We start from the raw sequence: 22,447 nt of genomic DNA on the forward strand, positions 1-22,447 counted from the left end.
ATATTTTTAGTTACCAAATGCTGTTATTTGTAAAATGACAATACAGGAAACACAGAGTGACCCTTATTTTGAAGAGTGCAGGTTTCCCGGATGTGAGTTTGTTTAAGACCTCTGTGCTGTGACACACACACTCACACACACACTCAGACACACACACTGGTGCGTGAGTGGACACGGACACGGACACAGATACAGATAATAAAAACCCTCAGTTTCTTTCAGCGGTACAGTTTGTGGATCTTCCTGTAGGTTCTGTGCGCGCCATCATGGATCAGATGAACTCAGTGAGCGAGCAGGTGAAGGTGAGACACTCCTGAGTGTGTGTGTGTGTGTGTGTGTGTGTGTGTAAAAGAGAGAGATAATATAATACTAACCTGTATTCATTTTATATAGTAATAATGATATTTCACACACACACACACACACACACACACACACACACACACTCCTTAAATACACACTAAAGTCACCATGTGACGTAAAATAGGTGCGACAACAATCCCGTTGTTTGTTTTTTTTTTTGTTTTTTTTTAAAAAGTAAAATAAAATTCTTTCAGGACGCTTTAACATGTTAATTAAACGTTACATAAATATGTATATAAAAATAAATTTGTTTATATATATATATATATTGTTCGTTTTTTAACTATTAATGATCCAGTTTAGACGATGACCTAAAGCAGGGGAGTGACGTCATTTATGGTGACGTCATTGGGTTGGGCCACAGTGGATTTCCCCAAGTGACTAACAAGTCCAGACTTGTCTCACTGAGAGAGTGTTTATAGAGTTATACAAAATATTATATATATACACACACACACACACACTTCAGGATTTCAGCGAGTTTGACAAATTGTGAATGCTAGACGTCTGACCTCTGTTTTTTCCTGTCTTGTTTAGAGTCCATGGGGAACTTCCAATAAAACAGCAGTAGCAGCCACTTCCCTGACAGAAGTGATGAGCGAACAGCTGGCCAAACAGCTGCATGAGGAAAGTAACTCCTTCCTCTCCAGTCCTGAGTGAGTCTAATAACTGCAGATCTGTTCAAGTCAAATAGAGCTGACTCAGTACACAGTCGTTGTTTCTCATCTCTGTCTCGTCTCTCACTCTGGGCCTCTGGTCTCGTTTCTGCAGTACGCTCTTGTCTGTCAGTGTGAGGGGATCAGAGCGAGTGTTTTCCCTTCCACTCGTGTTGTTTGTGTTTAATGGTTAAGGCATTGGTCTCTTTATCAGAAGGTTCAAATCCCAGCACCCAAGCCTGAGCAAGGCCATGAAAACCATGAATAAACATTTGGTAAAAGAAGACCTGCATGAAACAAAAACACTCCAAAAATGAATAATAAAAAAATGACACTTAAAATAATCAGCACGCAGTGTCAGTGGTTCGCCACTAGAGGCCGCTCTCGTACTGTATAACGCAACCCGGAAAAACTATTTTTTTCCGACAGCTCCAGTGTTCAACCGATGTCTGGATAATGTGCAAAACCGACCAATCTGTCAACCTGTAATAAATGCTGTACGGATAAATAAAAGCATGAGTAGAACACGGAGCGTTTTCCTGAAATTTCGGGATTATAATGAAAATCATGCTCTTTGTGTGAATGATGAATAAATAGTGGTTCAGGAAGTTTACGCTCTGATCAGAAGACCAGGGCTTCAAGCTGCCACTGTTGAAAAAGGAAACGCTGTTCATATCCATCTTCATAAATAAGGTCCATTGATGTTTCTCCTAAATCATCATCTGCTGCTAGAAATCAGAAAGGTTAATACAGACAGTTTGATGAACATCTACAGATGAACCTGCTCTATTTATACGTCTTCATTTGGTTTTAGTGAGCTGGACCTCGGCAGTTTCCAGCAGGATGCAGAAACCTCCAGCGACCTGATGTTGGCCCAAATGCTTCAGATGGAGTTTGACAGGGAGTTCGACACCCAGTTGCGGCGAGAAGAAAAGAAGTTCAATGGCGAGAGTAAAGGTAGATCTTTCTCGAATGAGCATTTCGATCGATCGGCGCTGAAGTTTGAGATTTTCTGAACACGTCTCGCATCATCTCGCTCTTGTCCAGTCTCGATTTCCTTTGAAAACTACCGCATGGTCCACCCGTATGAGGACAGCGACAGCTCCGATGACGAAGTCGATTGGCAGGACACGCGTCATGATCCGTACCGTCTCGGTGAGTGTGCAGATGTTCATGGACCACGTTTACGGCGGTAACTGCCTTTACGTGGCTCTGCTGACGGTCACGTTTCATAAATACGCGATTCCCGTAGTAACGAAATGACTGATATTATTTATGTCTGATTAACAGAAAAACCAACCACTACACCGAAGAAGGGTTTCACAGGGAAAGGCAAGAACATCACCACGAAACATGATGAGGTGGTGTGTGGACGGAAGAACACTGCTCGCATGGATCATGTACAGTACACTCTTTCTACATCTTCATCTTATCTGTCTGTCTGTCTGTCTGTCTACATGTCTGTGTATTTGTCTGTCTGTCTGTCCGTCCGTCTGTCTGTCTACCTGTCTACATGTCTGTGTATTTGTCTGTCTGTCCGTCTGTCTATGCAGCCATCTATTTGTCTGTCTGTCTGTCTGTCTGTCTGTCTGTCTGTCTGTCTGTCTGTCTGTCTACCTGTCTACATGTCTACATGTCTGTGTATTTGTCTGTCCGTCTGTCTGTCCGTCTGTCTACATGTCTGTGTATTTGTCTGTCTGTCTATGCAGCCATCTATTTGTCTGTCTGTCTGTCTGTCTGTCTGTACACACATATACAATCTGTGGACAAAAGTATGTGGACGTCTGACCATTAGATTGCTATGTGCTTCTTTTTGAACATCCCATTCAACATTTAGTGTGTGTGTGTGTGTGTGTGTGTGTGTGTGTGTGTGTGTGTGTGTGTGTAAAAATGTCTCCTGTTTGTTCATGGTGCAGTTCGCCCCAGAGGTGCACGTGGGAGACGGGATCGGCATGGACCTGAAGCTGTCGAATCACGTGTACAACGCTCTGAAAAGACACTGTCAGACCGAGGAGAAACGCAGCGCTCGACTTCACGAGAAGAAGGAACACTCGACTGCCGTGAGTCCAACGTGAACGACAAGTTCACGATCTACACCGTCTGAAAGTTCATTTACCGAGAGCATGTCTGCGTCTGAACATCACACACACATATATGGTTCTTTCCTACAACATCTGGACACGATTGTCCTGAAGGTGTTCTGTAGCTCCCCTGGTCCAGCATGGAACTGCTCCTGAGCATCACGTGCACCACTTTTGACCTTTGGACTGTTTCCATCTACAGGAACAAGCAGTTGACCCCAAGACCAGGTTGCTGATGTATAAAATGGTGAATGCAGGAATGCTGGAGAACATCAACGGGTGTATCAGCACAGGGAAGGAGTCGGTGGTGTTTCATGCCGATGGAGGAAGGTGAGTGCAGGCTCTATCGGGGGTCTTCATCAGGAACGGTCTAATAAACGGGGATCCATTTCCGTGAAGTTTTTTCCGACTTCCGATCTGCTCCGATTCTTCTCTTCAGCTTCGAGGAGATGTCGATTCCAGAGGAGTGCGTCCTCAAGGTCTTCAAGACCACGCTGAATGAATTCAAGAACCGGGATAAGTACATCAAGGACGACTACCGCTTTAAAGACCGCTTCAGCAAGCTGAACCCTCGCAAGATCATCCACCTGTGGGCTGAGAAGGAGATGCACAACCTGACCAGGTGAGACTCCAGCACTCCTACACACACACACACGTCTCCACTGTTCACGTTTAGTTATAACATCTCTCCTAGCTTCAGATTTCCAAGTAGACTGTTTATCTGCTGGAGGCGTAATAACGTCTTTCTCTCGTATCCACACGCACAGGATGAAGAAAGCTGGGATTTCCTGCCCCCAAGTGGTGATTCTGAAGAAGCACATTCTGGTGATGTCTTTTATCGGTCAGAACCAGGTGCCAGCTCCGAAACTGAAAGACGTGGTGCTGTCCCCCGAAGACATGACGAACGCGTATTACCAAGTGGTTCAGGTCTGACTGAGCTTCATTCTAACACACACACACACACACACACACACACCTGGTCTTTATACAGTTCCTCACTCCCTCAGCCAATCACGATTCAGAAAATCTTCCAGGTACGGGTCAAGAGCTTCAGTTCATCCTCAGATTAAATACATTTTTAATGACCAACATCAAAGAATGTAACCAGACAGGAAGTCTAGACAAACTCAGTGAGGGGGTGTAGCCCATCCAACCTCAGAGATGCTTTTCTCCTCGTGATGGCTGTAAACAGTGATAAGAAGTTGTGGGTTCTCCTCAGATGATGCATCAGCTGTTCCGCGAGTGTAACCTCGTTCATGCTGACCTGAGCGAATATAACATGCTGTGGCACGATAGTAAGGTGAGGAAATTCCCATAATGCTCACGTCATTAATGCACATGCAAATGAGTCGTTATGAATATTACAAAACATCATTGAAACCTGTAGGTGTGGTTGATCGACGTGAGCCAGTCTGTGGAGCCCACTCACCCTCACGGTCTGGAGTTCCTATTCCGAGACTGCAGGAACGTTTCCACAGTAAGTGTCTCTCCACCATATTTGAGCTACGAGGTGGGATCAGAAAGCTGACTTGTGAAAAACGTCGGTGCTCCTTGTGACTGCGCGTGCAGTCTCGAAACTTTCTGATAACGCAACGTAATATATTTCAGGTGATTTTTTTCACATATTCGAGTGGAACTTAAGGTTTTTCTTCTCCTCCTCTCGTTAAGTTCTTCCAGAAAGCCGGTGTGTCAGAAGCCTTGGATGTGTATGATCTCTTCAACACCGTGTCTGGACTGAAGATCAGCAGCGATAACGAGGCAGACTTTCTAGCGCAGGTAAGTGTGCAGGGATCAAACGCATAAACAGGAGATTTCTACTGAAGATGCCGTGTCGTCTGTATTAATAATTAATAATATTATTAAACAAAGATTTTTCCTTTCATCTCTACAGATTCATGAACTGGAGAAGATGAATGAGGACCACGTGCAAAAGCGAAGCAGGAAAGCCTGCAGTGATACCTCAGAGAACGGCCCGCCCCTTTTAAACGAAGACGATTAACAAACTAAACAAAAAGCGAAAGCAGGTCATGAAGGAAAAACGTGAGGAGTGCATTGAACAGCATCTCTTTTTTGCTGACTAGGCGTCTGGAAATCCCTTACCTTTAGGTTTATTATTAGTACGATTCTGCAGCAGGTCTCTGAGCTCAGCCTGGTGGATGCAGAGCTGCAGCAGGAGCTGAAACGCAGCAGAACGAGGGAGAAATTAACGAATAAAACGAGGCACGGCGTCTTAAAGTCCTACACGGCACCGTTCCCGCTCGTGTCCGGGGGGATGATGTGGTTCTTGTGGTTCTTAATTATGGTGTGTGTGTGTGTGTGTGTGTGTGTGTGCGTGCGTGCCGGCTTCGTTTTAACACTCGCACACAAAACAAATAAACACTGAAATTGGAAAATCAGTACGTGTTTTTTTTATTTTTTTTTTATTGAATATTCACACATCATAAATGCAGTCATTCATTCACAAATATTATTCCATTAAAGTGTGTTTTTGGGTCAAACATGAAAGAATTCAAAACAAAGAGTCCATCAAAGGTTTGGAGACACCTATAGGCCAGAAGAAGAACTTGTGTAAGAAGTAGAACAGGAGAGATGATGTGATTGGGCTTGTTTTGGAGCAGGGAACGTTCCGGAACGTGAACGGAATCCTGAACCGTCATGAACCCCATTCCAACACCATGCAATTCCGTCTGGACTCATTGGAACGGAACACGTCTGCGGTCTGGAAGTGTTATTTAGAGCGTCGTCTGGAGTGATGTTCTGCTCTGAGATGAACAAGAAAGATCTCCATCTAGTGAAGAACATCTCTGGAGAGTTTTACAAAGATTCAAGTATTTCAGCTGAAGGTTTGGAGACGTGTCGTGATGCTGAGAGCTTGTAAAGCTGATCTTCATGTTCATTAATGGCCGTGTTTGCTGCGTAGAAGCAGAAGGAACGTCCACGTATCTCTCGAAGCCATAAAAGACTCCACAGTTCTTTTGACATCAGCACCCAAAGCGTTTATTGTCAATGTTTTAAAAATACAGAAGACAACAGAATTCTACACGTCTATTCTTGAGGGCAAAATCACGTTTACACGTGGAATAAAAAGTGAAATGTATCCGGTTCTGATCTCGTTCCCGGTGGAGGCAGAACTCAGGGAGTGGCGTAAGGGTTCACGTAGACGGGTTGTTCTTTTCTCTTCTTGTTCACTCTTGGTTCCGGGGGCTTCTCGGGGTCCGAGGACTGAGCTTTTACCCGCGCAGGTGCATCAATCGCACCTTCTTCTGCTCTTCCACTGGACGCTTGATCGCTTCGTGAGTGAGTTTTTCTGCAAAAGGAAACACCAGAGAGTGGACCGGTTCGGTTCTCCTCATTTACACACGAGAAATAAATGTGAGAAGCACCAAAATTTTTAAAGTGAACCTGTCGAGGACAGACCTCCTGTGGTTCACGAGTCCAAGACAAATAAAGAAGAACAGGAACAGGAGAACCAACACGACTCCTGCGATCACTCCTGAGAAAAAAAACAGAAGTCCATAAGCTCAGAATGAAGCTTTCCGACAGAAACCACCAATTTTGCTCAAGGAGTTTTGGTGGTGCTGGGATTTGAACGTATAACCTTCTGATCAGTTTAAGTGCATGTGATGTAAAAGCTTCACCTCTGGGATCCGTCTGGCACCTGATCGTAGCCGGAACGCTCCTTACGGTTCCTGAAACTAATTTCAGCGTCACGTCGTACCAGAAGGCAGGATGAAGATCGTCAAACTTGAGTCTGGTTCTGTTCAGGTACTGAGAGTTTCTTCCCTCCATCTGCACTTCTACTCCTGTCCACTGTCCGGATGGAGCGTCCCAAATCACGACCAGGGCGTTTCCTCCAGAGATACGCTCACAACGCAGACCGGTGACGGTCACAGACGCTTTAACGACAACAAACAAAAAGCATGAGGAGTCTCATTAGTACACTTATCCCAGATGAGGATGGGTTCTTAGTGGTGCTGGGATTGGAACTCATGACCTTCTAAACCAAATTCAAACCCCGATCTACCGCCTTACCTTATATAAGCACCAGGTGGTGACCCCTAAATGTGAACAGCATGAAAAACGATACATATCTGCATTGGTCAGACAGAACCTGTGATGGATGTGAAGGTCAGGCCTCTGCTCCTCACACCTTCATACACAGTATAGAGAGTGAAGATGTATCTGGTTCCAGGAGAGAGCGATGAGACGGTATGCGTCATCACAGAGTCCATCTCCAAGGATGGAATTGTGGTCTCGAACTTGCTGCTGTGTCTCAGAATGTAGCTGATGTTTCTGCTCTTCACCTCTTCCCAGGAAAGTTCCAACGAGTCTGCGTGTTGCTGCGTCACATGAACTGTAGCCACATTGGGAGGCACTGAAACGAAAAAAAAAAAAAGATTGGCCCAACAGGTGGCAGCACAAGGCTGCACGCACAGTCATAGGGAGCGCCGATAAAAAACCACACACTTACTGGTTACTGCTGAGAAGTTGTAGCCGCTGCTCCTCTCTCCACCAAACAGTGTGTAAAGAGTGAAGTTGTATTTGTTCCCAGGGCTGAGAGATGTTACAGTATGCGTTGCTGTAGCTCCTCCCCAGTACATGGGCGTGTACGATTCCGACCTGTCGCTCTTCCTCAGGACGTAAAGAAACGCGTTATTGCTGTTCACCTTTCTCCATTCGAACGCGATCGCGGTCTCCGAGCGAGCCTTTACCGACACGTTGGCGACGTTCGAAGGACCTGAGGAAGAGATCGAGAGATCAAGAGACCGCCACGTGCCCCCCCGTCATCCCGAATCACATGATCTACAGCGCCAAGCGTAGAAACCGTACTCGTGACAGCAGTGAAGTTGAAAGCGCTCTGCCTTACTCCTTTAAACACGGCGTACAAGACAAAGCTGTACTTGGTTCCAGGAGACAGAGAAGAGACCGTGTATCTCACGACGGACCCTTCAGCCGAGACGGTAAGTGGAGTTTCCGTTCCATTACCGTATCCCAAAATGTAGCTGAAATCTTTCGCTTTACTCCACTCCAACGTGAGCAGGGTCTCGCTTCGAGCTTTCACGGCCACACCCAGGATTTTAGGAGGAGCTGCAAGGAGATCAGAAAGTCATCACTTGCACAGAAACATTTCCAAAACCGTGCGATCGCCTGTAGAGTCAGCGCAACTCCTCCAGTGGAGAAACTACAGAAAATAAAGTTCTGGACATTTTTAGATTTGTTTGTTTTAAGGAGTTGTTCATTGTGACATGATCAAGAAGTAACAAAGCAATTCTTCATACCATAACCAAGTTTGTTGCATAGAAACAAAAGGCTACATGCATGTGTTTCTGAAGAAAACTACTTTCCAGACTTTTCACACGTTCTGGAAGTGGTGTAGAAGGTGTAGGTGAAGCCCACGTGTGCCCAGCATGGTTACTATGTTTGTGCTTCATGCTGAAAGTGTTTAGAAGTTCCACTGAAAAACAGTCATGATGTTGGTGGAAACTATACGCCCAGGATGTGAAATGAGAAAGAAAGAAATGAATCTTACATGCCAGGGATGAGCGTCTCTAGAATAGGACAAACGTACACTGATCACAAACAACACAAAAAGCTTGAGCTGTTTATATTAATTACAGTCCAAATCCATCTTCATGGATCAGTCATGTGGAGGCATCTTGAAACCTTTAGAGGAACTAGACTCTAGAGGAACCTCATCTTCAAAACCAAATGATCATTCAGAATAGTTCCAGCAATATATATATATATATATATATATATATGATAATAAATCTGGATATGAACACACAAACTGAACTCTTACCCACAGAGAAGCCACTGAGCAACAGATCAGCAAAAGGTCTACAGATCTCATATCAGTAACAGGGTAGAAGTCACGTCCACGTCTTCTGGGTTTATTTGCATGGACACTGAAAACACGGTTTTATAAAACTCCCTGCAGTTCAGGAGGATTTTGACAATGAAACAGCAGACAAACGCACACAACTGAAAGTGTATCGTGAACCTCTGGATGAACTGATTGATTGTTTTTCGTTATCTTCCTTTATCTTTTATAAATTCATAAAAACAGATATTTAGTGTATAAAAAAAATCACAAGCTGGTTATTTTTTTTCCAACTTTAAAAGCATAAAACACTTCATAACTCGGGCCTGTGGAACACGTGACCTGAGCAGCACGCCACCTAATTAAGGATCGCTGATTGACACCTGCTGTGTGCACGTGACCGACAACACTAAATACGCCCTTTCCACGACACGCCGAAAGGGGGCGCCAGAACGCGTATGTGCGCATGCGCGACTCAAATCGACCCGGAAAATCGTCGCTATATAGCGCTTCACCGCCAGGTGGTCAGGTGACGCGATCACATGACCTCCAGAGCCTCAAGGCGGCGCAGTTCGGTCTCGGTCCCGTTCGTGTTTTCGGTGTATAGAATCCAGAGCGATGAGTGAAGATTATTATTTGGAGCTGAGTGAAAACCCTGTGCAGTTTGAAAATGCATCGGGCGTCAACAACGTGTTTTTCGACGAGGCTAATAAACAGGTAAACGAACAACAACACAAACACAAGGCTAGCTCGCTAACAAAAACAATCACCTTTTTACCCACAAACGCGCCATACTGTCGTAAAAGTGTCGTAAATCTTCCAGCGTTTTAGAATTAGATTGGATTCTGTAACAAGCACAATTAAACAGCTACTGCGATATGTTTTGTTAATTTGACAGAAATACACACTTACAGGTTATAAATCTACACAGCCAACACACTGCATTTGGACCAGTTTATTTTGTTCGGTGAGTAATACAGCTGTTCGGTGAGTAATACAGCTGTTCGGTGAGTAATACAGCTGTTCGGTGAGTAATACAGCTGAGTAATACAGCTGAGTAATACAGCTGTTCGGTGAGTAATACAGCTGAGTAATACAGCTGTTCGGTGAGTAATACAGCTGAGTAATACAGCTGAGTAATACAGCTGAGTAATACAGCTGAGTAATACAGCTGAGTAATACAGCTGTTCGGTGAGTAATACAGCTGAGTAATACAGCTGTTCGGTGAGTAATACAGCTGAGTAATACAGCTGAGTAATACAGCTGTTCGGTGAGTAATACAGCTGAGTAATACAGCTGTTCGGTGAGTAATACAGCTGAGTAATACAGCTGAGTAATACAGCTGAGTAATACAGCTGTTCGGTGAGTAATACAGCTGAGTAATACAGCTGTTCGGTGAGTAATACAGCTGAGTAATACAGCTGAGTAATACAGCTGTTCGCTGAGTAATACAGCTGAGTAATACAGCTGTTCGCTGAGTAATACAGCTGAGTAATACAGCTGAGTAATACAGCTGAGTAATACAGCTGAGTAATACAGCTGAGTAATACAGCTGAGTAATACAGCTGTTCGGTGAGTAATACAGCTGTTCGGTGAGTAATACAGCTGTTCGGTGAGTAATACAGCTGAGTAATACAGCTGTTCGGTGAGTAATACAGCTGTTCGGTGAGTAATACAGCTGAGTAATACAGCTGTTCGGTGAGTAATACAGCTGTTCGGTGAGTAATACAGCTGAGTAATACAGCTGAGTAATACAGCTGAGTAATACAGCTGTTCGGTGAGTAATACAGCTGTTCGGTGAGTAATACAGCTGTTCGGTGAGTAATACAGCTGAGTAATACAGCTGTTCGCTGAGTAATACAGCTGAGTAATACAGCTGAGTAATACAGCTGTTCGGTGAGTAATACAGCTGTTCGGTGAGTAATACAGCTGTTCGGTGAGTAATACAGCTGAGTAATACAGCTGAGTAATACAGCTGAGTAATACAGCTGAGTAATACAGCTGAGTAATACAGCTGAGTAATACAGCTGAGTAATACAGCTGAGTAATACAGCTGTTCGCTGAGTAATACAGCTGTTCGCTGAGTAATACAGCTGTTCGCTGAGTAATACAGCTGAGTAATACAGCTGAGTAATACAGCTGTTCGCTGAGTAATACAGCTGAGTAATACAGCTGAGTAATACAGCTGTTCGCTGAGTAATACAGCTGAGTAATACAGCTGAGTAATACAGCTGTTCGCTGAGTAATACAGCTGAGTAATACAGCTGAGTAATACAGCTGAGTAATACAGCTGAGTAATACAGCTGAGTAATACAGCTGAGTAATACAGCTGAGTAATACAGCTGAGTAATACAGCTGTTCGCTGAGTAATACAGCTGAGTAATACAGCTGAGTAATACAGCTGAGTAATACAGCTGAGTAATACAGCTGAGTAATACAGCTGAGTAATACAGCTGAGTAATACAGCTGTTCGCTGAGTAATACAGCTGTTCGCTGAGTAATACAGCTGTTCGCTGAGTAATACAGCTGAGTAATACAGCTGAGTAATACAGCTGAGTAATACAGCTGAGTAATACAGCTGAGTAATACAGCTGTTCGCTGAGTAATACAGCTGAGTAATACAGCTGAGTAATACAGCTGAGTAATACAGCTGAGTAATACAGCTGAGTAATACAGCTGAGTAATACAGCTGAGTAATACAGCTGAGTAATACAGCTGAGTAATACAGCTGAGTAATACAGCTGTTCGCTGAGTAATACAGCTGAGTAATACAGCTGAGTAATACAGCTGAGTAATACAGCTGAGTAATACAGCTGAGTAATACAGCTGAGTAATACAGCTGTTCGCTGAGTAATACAGCTGAGTAATACAGCTGAGTAATACAGCTGAGTAATACAGCTGAGTAATACAGCTGAGTAATACAGCTGAGTAATACAGCTGTTCGCTGAGTAATACAGCTGTTCGCTGAGTAATACAGCTGAGTAATACAGCTGTTCGCTGAGTAATACAGCTGAGTAATACAGCTGTTCGGTGAGCTCCAATCAGAGATCTGAACCTGCTGGACCTCAGACTGTTTGGATTCAGAACCTTCTTCCACTCGTTCACGGTCACGTGATTTAAACCAGAGGAACATGCACGTGTCTCAAAAACCATTGCAGGTGTTTCCACACGTTATACAGACACAGTGTGTATGTAATCTCCACTATTCCAGGTTTTTGCGGTGCGGTCTGGTGGGGCCACAGGGGTCGTGGTCAAGGGCCCAGAAGACAAGAACTCGATCGCTTTCAGGTAAGGAACCTTGTAGCTCCAATTTTGAACATGGTGGAAACCTCAGTTTTATGGTTCAGTATGAGATTGTTTGAGATCCTTTTTGAATAGTGAGAAAATGACTTGTGTATGAGATGATCCTCACGGTGAAACCTTCCAGATCTCTCCTTGAGTTCTACCTGCCTGATTTATACCATGACTCGGTTGCCTTCCTTCTTCCTGTACAGAATGGACGACAAAGGTGAGATCAAGTGCATCAAGTTCTCGCTGGGGAACAAAATCTTGGCTGTTCAGCGAACCCCAAAAACCGTGGTACGTAAAAAAACCCTCCAATCCGAGCTGCATGCCACACCGTCTGTATTTTCCGGTTCCTCGTGATGATCCTGTGTGGTTGTTCTTCCTCAGGATTTCATGAGCTTCATTCCCGATTTTCCTCACGTGGAATTCTCCCACGAATGCAAGGTATGTTGCGTGTTGCGAGCTGCAGCGGCGAACGCGCCGCCTTACTGCGTAACTCATTCCTCGTTTCTACCAACAGACCAAGAATTCCAGTGTTCTGGGCTTCTGCTGGACCAGCTGGAATGAAATCGTCTTCATCACTGACCAGGGGATTGAATTTTACCAGGTTCTTGTGGATTTTTAGTTGCATACAGATTCAAAACAAACTTTGTGCTCTGAAAGTGTTCGATTATTTATTTATTTTTCCCCCTCGAAAAGGTGCTTCCTGAGAAGCGAAGCCTGAAGCTCCTGAAGAGCCAGAGCATTAACGTGAACTGGTACGTGTACTGTCCGGAGACCGCCGTCCTCGTGTTGTCCACCACCGTACAAGGCAACATCCTGCAGCCTTTTGCCTTCAAAGTGAGTCATTAATACACGTTATGTTTTAAAGTCATCTGATCACATTCTCAACCAGTCAAAGGTGGATTTTCTTAAAAATGTGTGACCTGGCATCCCAAATTTTTTTCTTTCTTTAGAGCGGGACGATTTCCAAAATGCCGAAGTTTGAGATCGAGTTGCCAGTGTCTCCCAAACCCGCCAAACTCATCCTTTCAGAACGTGACATTTCAGTCGCCAGCATGTGAGTACAGCAGTACTAACACGTCTAACACGGGGGTCTGCAACGTTTTTCAGGTTGAGGACCCCTTAGGCGATAGAGACACGGGTCGCTGTCTGTACATTTTATATACATTTTACATTTTTTCTAAAAGACTCCTGCATCATCAAACACATATTGGAATTAAAATCACAATTTACTTTTCATTTTAACAAATGATTTGGGATTCAACATTAATTAGCGGACCGCCTGCAGTACCGCTGAGGACCCATAGGGGGGGACAAAAATGCTACATTCATCATTGCCATAATTTTTTTTTCCTTTTCTCTTTTTTTTTTTTTTTTTTTTTTTTTTTTTTTTTTTTTTTTTTGAAGTTACGGCCAGCTCTATGTAATGTACCTCAAACACCACACGAGAGGCACCAACAGCTCAGGAGCAGAAGTGGTTTTGTATCAGTTGTTTAGGTAAGCTCACATTAATGATGAAATCATCTCAAAGCTGTTCATTGCCATGCTGGAACAGGGTTTTTTTTTTTTAATTCCAACCATAAAACACTTGCCTGATTTAGATGCTCTCGTTTTAACAGAGAAGGATCCTGTAAAAAGGCACACGTGCTCAAACTGAACACTTCTGGCAAGTTTGCTCTGAACGTCGTGGATAATCTGGTGGTGGTGCATCATCAGAGTTCACGGGTAGGTTTTAATTGATCGCCCTGCATGTGCATAAAAAAGCTTTGTGTCATTTCTATGTTCATTCGACCAGATTCTGTCGTATACAAGCCTTAAATTGTTGTGTACATTTGCTCTTGTTGTGGCGTTAAATCTAAATGCCTTCACCACCAAGCTTTAGAAATGGACATTGTCCATTGACATTAGAAACGATCACCTCTGCTGGCGTGGTGTTGAAAAACAATAACGTGGAACCATCCTCGGGTTGTGCTGCGTGGTCTCCGATCGAAGAGAACTCCATCCAGAAATCTAGTCCTTCTTATTACTTGCGTTGGTCTTCCAGAAATCCTGTTAAAATATGCTTTTAAAAGACCGTATCAGATGCTCGACCTTGCTGTGACCTTCGACCTGTTTAAAATTCTGGACTCGAACCACTTCACCTGCTGGAATAATGTTAGATCTATCGATCAAATGTTGAACCCTGGTTTTGTTTTGAGACATTACAGTAAGTCAGACACGGCTTCAGTACCTTGGACAGCACACAGCGCAGCATTGTAATGTGACCGTATGAAGCCACTGAAAAGTCAAAGGTTCGTTTGTCTAGGATAGTTTATATGCTGGCAGTATTTCAATCTGCAGAGCTACCAGTAGTCCTGTCTCCTTCTGCTTTCCGGACCTGCTTGATGCATGATGACTCTAATAGGAGACCGCGCGCTGTAGGTGAAGATGGATCCACATGGACATCGCAGTCTTAGTAGTGTCCATCAGTGAACCGCTGATAACCTCAACAATCCTCACTAATGAATGGACATTCAGTGTTGATCGTGAGGATGGGTTTCATTTTGAGTCTGGTTCCTCTTAAGGTTCCTCAGCGAGTTATACCACACCACTTAAAAAAATGGAATGACCCATAAGTGTGTCGAAGTCTGAAATGCGGTTCTTATCCTATAACTCCTCCTTTTACTCTTCCAGACCTCGATGATCTTCGACATCAAGCTGAAAGAGCAAGACTGCGCTGTGAATGTTCACCAACCCGTTCTTCCTGCTCAGTCTATCCATCCTTACAAGATCTCTGTAACAGGTGCTCTTAGAAAACCAGAACCTATCTCACCTAGCTTTCATTTCCTTCTACAGTGAGTGAGTGAGTTTTCTCCTGCCATGTTCTACTCCATGCCATTTGATGGTTGTTTGTTCCGCAGGACCAGTGTCTGCTCGTGGTCATGCTGCAGTGCCGTGTGAGCTTTGTATCCTTTTTATCTGGATTTCTGGCTCCACATGTGGATTTGCAGATGTTTTGTTTATTCCTAGTTAACTTGCTGGTGCGATCTTTAGGCTGTGGAAGGAAACGGAGAACTGGAGAAACTCGATCTGTCCGTTTTCTGTCTTCCTTAACGTTTAGACTCCTCGACCTGGAGTGTCTTTCAACCCGATATCATCATCAGTGCAAGTGAGGGTGAGTGACAGTATGACCGGTTGCCATACAATGATTTTTAACCTTTTTTTTTTTAGTATTGATATCTACAGAGATGTTTAATAAGGAAATGGTGTACGTGTTTCTATATTTGCGTGCACAGGTTATCTCTGGTACCTTCACGTAAAGCTGTATCCAACCGTGAACCTCCTTCAGGACAAAGGAAAACTGATGGACTTTCTGCTGCACAGAAGCGACTGCAAAATGGTCATCCTGTCCGTATGCTCTCAGAGTACGCAACCCGCAATGACTCGATAATGCAGACGTGTTATTGGTCCTCCATCCACCATTTTTATACCATAGCATTTTTACAGTCACGAAGTGTGGAGTCTTAACGTTAACCCCTAATCCCATTCTAATTTTTATCCCCCAATCCCATTCTAACATTTATTCCTAATCCCATTTATCCCCCAATCCCATTCTAATTTTTATCCCCCAATCCCATTCTAACATTTATTCCTAATCCCATTTATCCCTAATCCCATTCTAATTTTTATCCCCCAATCCCATTCTAACATTTATTCCTAATCCCATTTATCCCTAATCCCATTCTAATTTTTATCCCCTAATCCCATTCTAACTTTTATCCCCTAATCCCATTCTAACTTTTATCCCCTAATCCCATTCTAACTTTTATCCCCTAATCCCATTCTAACTTTTATCCCCTAATCTAACGTTAACCCCTAATCCCATTCTAACGTTAACCCCTAATCCCATTCTAACTTTTATTCCTAATCCCATTCTAACGTTAACCCCTAATCCCTACATTAGAATGGGATTAGGGGTTAACGTTAGAATGGGATTAGGGGATAAATCCCCTATAATCCCGATAATCCCATTCTAACGTTAATCCCGATACTCCCATTCTAACGTTAATCCCGATACTCCCATTCTAACGTTAACCCCTAATCCCTACATTAGGAGTAAAAATTAGAATGGGATTAGGGGTTAACGTTAGAATGGGATTAGGGGATAAATCCCATTCTAACGTTAACCCCTAATCCCATTCTAACGTTAACCCCTAATCCCATTCTAACCCTAACGTTAACCCCTAATCCCATTCTAACTTTTATCCCCTAATCCCATTCTAACCCTAACGTTAACCCCTAATCCCATTCTAACTTTTACTCTTAATCCCATTCTAAATTTTATCCCCTAATCCCATTCTAAATTTTATCCCCTAATCCCATTCTAATTTTTACTCCTAATCCCATTCTAAATTTTATCCCCTAATCCCATTCTAACTTTTACTCTTAATCCCATTTATCCCTAATCCCATTTTAATGTTTACCCCTAATCCCATTCTAACTTTTATCCCCTAATCCCATTCTAACTTTTATTCCTAATCCCATTCTAACTTTTATTCCTAATCCCATTCTAACGTTAACCCCTAATCCCATTCTAACGTTAACCCCGATAATCCCATTCTAACGTTAACCCCGATAATCCCATTCTAACGTTAACCCCGATAATCCCATTCTAACGTTAATCCCGATAATCCCATTCTAACGTTAATCCCGATAATCCCATTCTAACGTTAACCCCTAATCCCATTCTAACTTCTAACCCTAACGTTAACCCCTAATCCCATTCTAACTTTTACTCTTAATCCCATTCTAAATTTTATCCCCTAATCCCATTTTAACGTTAACCCCTAATCCCATTTTAACGTTAACCCCTAATCCCATTCTAACTTTTATCCCCTAATCCCATTCTAACTTTTATCCCCTAATCCCATTCTAACTTCTAACCCTAACGTTAACCCCTAATCCCATTCTAACTTTTACTCTTAATCCCATTTATCCCTAATCCCATTTTAATGTTTACTCCTAATCCCATTCTACTCCATAATCCAGTGTTCTGCATGTAGAATAATTTCTTGATCATTAAATCGGAGAAAACTTTCTTCTTCCTGTGTGATGTTTCAGTCCTAACAGGTGGAGAGAAAGGGAACTTGCCTGTAGTGGCCACTGTGTTCGACAAGTTAAACCAGGTGTATAAGGAATACCTGGAGGCGGAGCAAGCGTACACCCAGGTACTGCAAATCCCCTCTGTCCCACATCCTCAAGATACAAACTACCACTGACTTTTCCACCCGTCTGTGGGCCGTTTGTTTGTTCCTCTCCCTCCAGGCGATGGAATCGGGACCCAGTCGCTTGAGTAACTCTTATAAAAGACCAGTTCGGACACAAGCGGTCATCGATCAGTCGGACATGTACACGCATGTCTTCTCTGCCTTCACCGAGAAGAAGGTGAATATGAAGGATTGACTCTGTACACCGCATTAAATCACTTCATTCTTTCACAGTGAGCTTCTCTGCTCTTCGTTTTGCAGGACGTATCACACAAGTTCATCATCGCCATTCTCATGGAGTACATTCGCTCACTCAACCAGTTCCAGATAACAGTTCAGGTACACACACACACACACACACACACACACACTGTTTGATATGTGTGGTGGTCATGTGAACACAATTTCTCCTAAAACATTACTGAGTGTAGGAGAAGGAGAACCGTACATGATCTCCCCTCAAGGGCTTTAGATCTTCTTCTGTGGAGTTTATATTCCGCTTGTGGTCCAGGTGAGGGTCTGGGGTGAGAAACTGGGATTGATTTTCTGTCGTTCTACTGCATAGTAGATTGTGTGCTACAAGTTTCCCAGTCTGAAAGAAAAGCAGTCATCGGGTTTAGAGTCGTTTTTACACCAAACTGGGAATTTCCTGGATTAAAGATTTGCAGAAACGAATCAGTAGTTTTACATAAAAAAAAATAAAAAATAAAAAAAAAAGATTTAATCAACTGCGACTTTTTCACAATTCTGGCATGTCTGATTCGTGAGGGAGGGGGGGAGAAGTCGGAATCGGGAGCAAAATATTCGGAATCACAAGAACAAAGTTTGGAGTAGCTAGAATTAAATTAGAATTGTGAGGGGGAAAAAATCTCAGAATCGTGAGAGGGAGAAGTCGGAATGACGAAAAATAAAACGGATTTACAGGGGGGGGGTCGGAATCGCGATTGGAAAAAGGTGGAATTACGAGAAAGGAATCAGGACAAAAAAAAAACGGAATCGTAAAAAATTGATCGGAATCTTGAGAGAAATAAAACTGAATCGCAAGGGGGGAAAAGTCGTAATCTTGAGAAATAAATCGGAATTGTGACAGGGAAAAGTCGGAATCTTCAGAAATAAATCGGAATTGTGACAGGGAAAAGTCGGAATCTTGAGAAATAAATCGGAATTGTGAGAGGGGAAAAAGGGAAACGGGCTTCACTTTTACTGAATCTCCCAAACATGTTAAATATTATAATCCCTGACGGATTCAGGAAATTGGAAGGTAAATTGGTCGCACTTTATTTTGTCTCCAGTTTACAAAATTGCTGCGTCGTTGTTTTTTTTTATTCCTGGTTGATAATTTTTTTGTTTCTCACACAGCACTACTTTTATGAGCTGGTTATCAAAACCCTGGTGCAGCATAACCTCTTCTACATGCTTCACCAGTTCCTCCAGTATCACGTGCTGAGTGACTCCAAACCTCTGGTGAGATCATTTTCCAGAGCAGGCTTCTGGAAGTTCTCCATCTGAAGGATCTTGCTGATGATATTGTGTTTTTGTCTGGTTTAGGCGTGTCTGCTGCTGTCGCTGGAGAGCACGTACCCTCCTGCTCACCAGCTCTCTCTAGATATGCTGAAGGTGAACATCATCTCCATACACTTCTGTTCTGCTGTAAGTGTGTAGAGCAGGAACTAATTGTGAAACGTGTGTGTGTGTGTGGAAATCAGAGGCTCTCCACAGCGAACGATGAGATCGTGGAGGTTCTCCTGTCGAAGCAGCAGGTCCTCGGAGCTCTGCGTTTCGTCCGGAGCGTCGGCGGTCACGACAACGTCTCTGCACGCAAGTTCCTGGACGCCGCGCGACAGACCAACGACACGATGCTCTTCTTCACCATCTTCAGATTCTTTGAGCAAAGAAACTTCCGGTTACGCGGCAATCCGGCTTTCAATCCAGGTAGCTGCCCGACTTTTCTCTTTTCTTCTTTAACACGTTAACGTGGCGTAGACGTTTTTTTAACAACGTTGTTTTGCAGGCGAACACTGTGAGGAACACGTCTCCTACTTCAAAGAAGTGTTTGGTGAACAAACACTGATGAAACTCCCAGCCGTCTGAGGGGGAAAAAGGATGCGAGATCCGGAAGCGTTTTCAGAACCGCGTCTCCTGCACTTCCCCGGATCTGGACGCACAAATTCCGACATCGTGTTCAATCGTGGTGTAAATGCGAATAAACGGATGCGCCAGCGTTCCGACATTCCGCTGCGTTTTATATGAGAACGATTCCTCAAACCAGCCTGAGAACAAATACCTGGGAAACGAAATTCCGACTCGTGAAGTGTTTTGAGAGGTGAATAGGACACGGAATCACGACGTGACGCAGCGGGAAAAAATAGTTTAATTAATTTAACTACGAATTTTTGCTTTGAAATCTTCCAGCCAAAAGTATCTGGAACTATCATACTTTTGCCTGGAAGTACCCCCCCCCCCCCCCCCCACCACACACACACACACACACACACACACACACACACACACACTAATGCACAAACATAAATAACGTGCATGTTGTGAGATACAATAAACGATTAAACACGTTTATATGAATTGAACAGGTGTTTTGCTTCGTGTGTGTGTGTGTGTCTTAAAAAGGAAGTGGTAGCTCAGTAGTTAAGATGTTGGACTTCTGATCGGAAGGTCATAAATTCAAATCCCTGCACCACCAAGCTGACACGGCTGGGCCCTTGAGCACGGCCCTTAACCCTCAGCTGCTCTCACAGGAGTATAAGCTCTAAGGGTCACATGTTCAAGACCCATGAAAGGAAGTGTTTTGCGTTTCCGTGATTTTGTAGAACATTGAAGAAACATGGAAAACAAGTGGTCGCTCAGTGGTTACGATGTCCGTCTTCTGTCCTTTGAAAGGTCATGAGTTCTAATCCCAAATTTCCCAAATTGCTAAAGATGCAAACGCAAGGTTGGAATCCAAATCCTGACGATTCTACCATCAACAAAACGGCATGGATTCGGCAAATACTCGAAACATGGAACCGGAATTAATGATGGGGGACTGGAAGTTTTGGGATCAACATGTAGGAAGCACTGAGTTTTTCCTGTACAGTTTGTGGATGGAAGTTTGCAAGAAATTGAGCATAAATGGAGAGAATGTGGAGTTCATATCGAATGGATCTTCTCTTAGATCTTCATCAGATCGGTGGTCAATTCCATCTGTGTGATGAAAGTTCTTTTGTGAATGTATTTTGAGATGCTGGGCATCTGGATTACTTTTGTTCCAGACCTCAGATTTCACACACAGTGGTGTCCACTTCTCTACTCCGTACTACTCCATTGGAGTAAAACTGATGGAAGCTTGTGGCTCCTCAGATCATGAAGATCTTCTGCTGTAGCTCCTTACGAACTGCATCAGTTTGGTACAATGTAATGCAATGTAAATTTTCATGCTTATTTTATTTAATGGCAGAACGAATAAATAGATAATAGATCACGAATAGTTAATTTATTAATGCCTTCAACCAGATCCATTCTTCTGCGATACAATACAATACAAGACCTCACCACCCCAAACCCTGGCTATTGTTGTGCTTGTGTCTCATTCTTTCATGTTACTATGGGAACAGTCAAACTTTCCCTCAGTAGACTGCAGGTCTTGTATGTTCACACCTGGTGTGCTTCAAGCAGGTCGGCACAGCGAAGGCGTAGGTAAGTGTGTGTGTTGATTTAAATTGTGTCTAATGACCTGAAACTTCTGGTGAATCGTATCATTTTAATAAGATGTTCCTCTGAATGGGCGTCTGGTAGAAGAGAATGGAAGCAGAAACTGCTGTTTTAAATGAAACGGAGAGACAAGATGATCCGAACTCATCCTACGATCTGGAGGAAGTAAAACCACCACTTATCAATACCCACTCAAGTATGTATGTGTGAGTGTGTGTATGGACGTGTGTGAATGGGTATTGCTTGAATCTCTTTTCTAGATGTTGTGCAGCTGAACTGAAACTGTTTATTAGCGCTTTAGCTGTGGGAGTACAGAACTGGACTTTTCAGTCCAAAGTTTGCTGATACCTTCGATGATGCCAAAAGGATTAAAAGAAAAATAATTAAATAAAGGAATTTTTTCTTTGTTTGTTTCTTGGGCACAAATTTTTGAAGATCTGCTTCTCCTCGAAAACGTGCTTAACGTTATTTCAAGAACTTTCTAGAGATAATAAAAAATCGTTCAGGATGTCTCGGCTTTTCTAAGCTCAACAGCGCCCCAGTGTAAATCTGTGGTAAGAAATGGAATTGCAGCTCACCCTGTTTGAGACCCATTGGGGCAGGTAACATGCTGCCCTTCTGATGCTGTAGTTCTCGGTTAATACCGTATCAATCTGTATCAGCAACGTGTACACGAGACTGTAGACGTTATCTCAGTGTCTGAATGTGAAAGTGGAGAGCTGAAAAGTTGTGTTTGAATAAAGTCTAGAAAAATTCTGATTCCCATGTTTTGGGTTCTCGTTAACAGGGGATCATGGGGTGTGTATGGTGTACTGTAAGTGTGTGTGATTTAAAGCACTTCTCTGGAAAAGTTAATGTGATTTGTGATAGATGTCAGCAGACACAGAAGAATAGGAGCTTCTAAGATGAGCTCTACTACGCAGGCAGCCATGCCGGGCATCTCCTCTCCTACAGCTCTCATAGCGGTGTGGCAACTATCCATATTTGATGAATTAATTTCTCCATGAGGTCAGCCGAGTGCATTCATTTATCCATGCGTTCTCAGGGAGCTCGAAAACTCTCGGTGGTCCTCTCGAATGAAGCGAGAAAGGAGATGGTTAAGCAGGCTAGAGCTCTGCGGGACGAGAGAAGAGCCCTGCTAGACGCAAGATACAAGTATCTCTTTACCAAGATCTCTCATGGGATCAGTCTGGGAGAGACGGAAGTGGAGGAGGCCCTCATTTCTGATGAGAAGGTGGGCTACGTGGGATTTATTCGCCAAGTGTGGTGCAGAAATGAATGCAA

General features: G+C 43.4%; 4 protein-coding genes across 5 annotated transcripts in view; 3 read left to right on the forward strand and 1 right to left on the reverse strand.

The window, feature by feature from the left end:
* The first annotated feature begins 75 nt into the window (after nt 1-75).
* riok3 (RIO kinase 3 (yeast)) lies at nt 76-5,496 on the forward strand. Its single transcript, XM_083541840.1, has 13 exons — nt 76-302; nt 901-1,019; nt 1,834-1,976; nt 2,067-2,174; nt 2,310-2,419; nt 2,936-3,079; nt 3,303-3,430; nt 3,540-3,722; nt 3,868-4,027; nt 4,320-4,400; nt 4,488-4,577; nt 4,769-4,876; nt 4,992-5,496. The coding sequence occupies exons 1-13, from the start codon at nt 267-269 to the stop codon at nt 5,097-5,099; spliced, it is 1,518 nt and encodes a 505-aa protein (XP_083397966.1). The 5' UTR covers nt 76-266; the 3' UTR covers nt 5,100-5,496.
* A 645-nt stretch (nt 5,497-6,141) lies between these two features.
* On the reverse strand, nt 6,142-9,264 carry LOC310732719 (receptor-type tyrosine-protein phosphatase H-like). 2 transcript variants are annotated; one of them, XM_083553334.1, is made up of 8 exons: nt 8,904-9,264; nt 8,631-8,649; nt 7,931-8,188; nt 7,572-7,838; nt 7,212-7,475; nt 6,739-6,996; nt 6,518-6,593; nt 6,142-6,407 (listed from the first exon to the last, which is right to left on the reverse strand). In XM_083553334.1, exons 1-8 carry the CDS (start codon nt 8,952-8,954, stop codon nt 6,233-6,235), a joined length of 1,368 nt encoding a protein of 455 aa, XP_083409460.1. In that variant the 5' UTR covers nt 8,955-9,264; the 3' UTR covers nt 6,142-6,232. The 2 variants fall into 2 exon arrangements, with proteins under 2 accessions (XP_083409460.1, XP_083409461.1); XM_083553335.1 differs by lacking the exon at nt 8,631-8,649 and having other exon boundaries at nt 8,885-9,264.
* A 114-nt stretch (nt 9,265-9,378) lies between these two features.
* rmc1 (regulator of MON1-CCZ1) lies at nt 9,379-20,043 on the forward strand. The gene is made up of 21 exons (XM_083553325.1): nt 9,379-9,641; nt 12,136-12,212; nt 12,419-12,503; nt 12,597-12,653; nt 12,730-12,816; nt 12,909-13,049; nt 13,166-13,269; nt 13,620-13,709; nt 13,832-13,937; nt 14,886-14,994; nt 15,113-15,157; nt 15,313-15,366; nt 15,488-15,616; nt 17,313-17,419; nt 17,517-17,636; nt 17,720-17,797; nt 18,818-18,922; nt 19,007-19,075; nt 19,165-19,390; nt 19,470-19,831; nt 19,948-20,043. Exons 1-20 carry the CDS (start codon nt 9,543-9,545, stop codon nt 19,547-19,549), a joined length of 1,968 nt encoding a protein of 655 aa, XP_083409451.1. The 5' UTR covers nt 9,379-9,542; the 3' UTR covers nt 19,550-19,831; nt 19,948-20,043.
* A 1,063-nt stretch (nt 20,044-21,106) lies between these two features.
* dnah5l (dynein, axonemal, heavy chain 5 like) overlaps nt 21,107-22,447 on the forward strand; it is a 35,528-nt gene continuing 34,187 nt past the window's right edge. The window contains exons 1-4 of the mRNA XM_083558721.1: nt 21,107-21,148; nt 21,221-21,359; nt 22,034-22,128; nt 22,209-22,397. Of these exons, the coding sequence (XP_083414847.1) occupies nt 21,254-21,359; nt 22,034-22,128; nt 22,209-22,397 (390 nt within the window). The 5' untranslated portion in view covers nt 21,107-21,148; nt 21,221-21,253. The remainder of the gene's footprint in view (nt 21,149-21,220; nt 21,360-22,033; nt 22,129-22,208; nt 22,398-22,447) is intronic.

The sequence above is a fragment of the Silurus aristotelis genome, assembly GCF_946808225.1.
Source record: "Silurus aristotelis genome assembly, chromosome: 1".
Taxonomy (NCBI): domain Eukaryota; kingdom Metazoa; phylum Chordata; class Actinopteri; order Siluriformes; family Siluridae; genus Silurus; species Silurus aristotelis.

What these genes read in the sequence shown, in the direction of transcription:
- riok3 (XM_083541840.1), top strand. Translation starts at nt 267, where the DNA reads ATGGATCAGATGAACTCAGTGAGCGAGCAGGTGAAG. An exon ending in AGAAGGAACACTCGACTGCC is followed by an intron (nt 3,080 to 3,302) that starts GTGAGTCCAACG and finishes TTCCATCTACAG; the next exon opens with GAACAAGCAGTTGACCCCAA. An exon ending in TTTCATGCCGATGGAGGAAG is followed by an intron (nt 3,431 to 3,539) that starts GTGAGTGCAGGC and finishes TCTTCTCTTCAG; the next exon opens with CTTCGAGGAGATGTCGATTC.
- LOC310732719 (XM_083553334.1), bottom strand. Translation starts at nt 8,954, where the DNA reads ATGAGATCTGTAGACCTTTTGCTGATCTGTTGCTCAGTGGCTTCTCTG. An exon ending in GACCTTCACATCCATCACAG is followed by an intron (nt 6,997 to 7,211) that starts GTTCTGTCTGAC and finishes TTGTCGTTAAAG; the next exon opens with CGTCTGTGACCGTCACCGGT. An exon ending in GGACTCGTGAACCACAGGAG is followed by an intron (nt 6,408 to 6,517) that starts GTCTGTCCTCGA and finishes TTCCTTTTGCAG; the next exon opens with AAAAACTCACTCACGAAGCG.
- rmc1 (XM_083553325.1), top strand. Translation starts at nt 9,543, where the DNA reads ATGAGTGAAGATTATTATTTGGAGCTGAGTGAAAACCCTGTGCAGTTT. An exon ending in TTACAAGATCTCTGTAACAG is followed by an intron (nt 14,995 to 15,112) that starts GTGCTCTTAGAA and finishes TTTGTTCCGCAG; the next exon opens with GACCAGTGTCTGCTCGTGGT. An exon ending in CCTGTCCGTATGCTCTCAGA is followed by an intron (nt 15,617 to 17,312) that starts GTACGCAACCCG and finishes GTGATGTTTCAG; the next exon opens with TCCTAACAGGTGGAGAGAAA.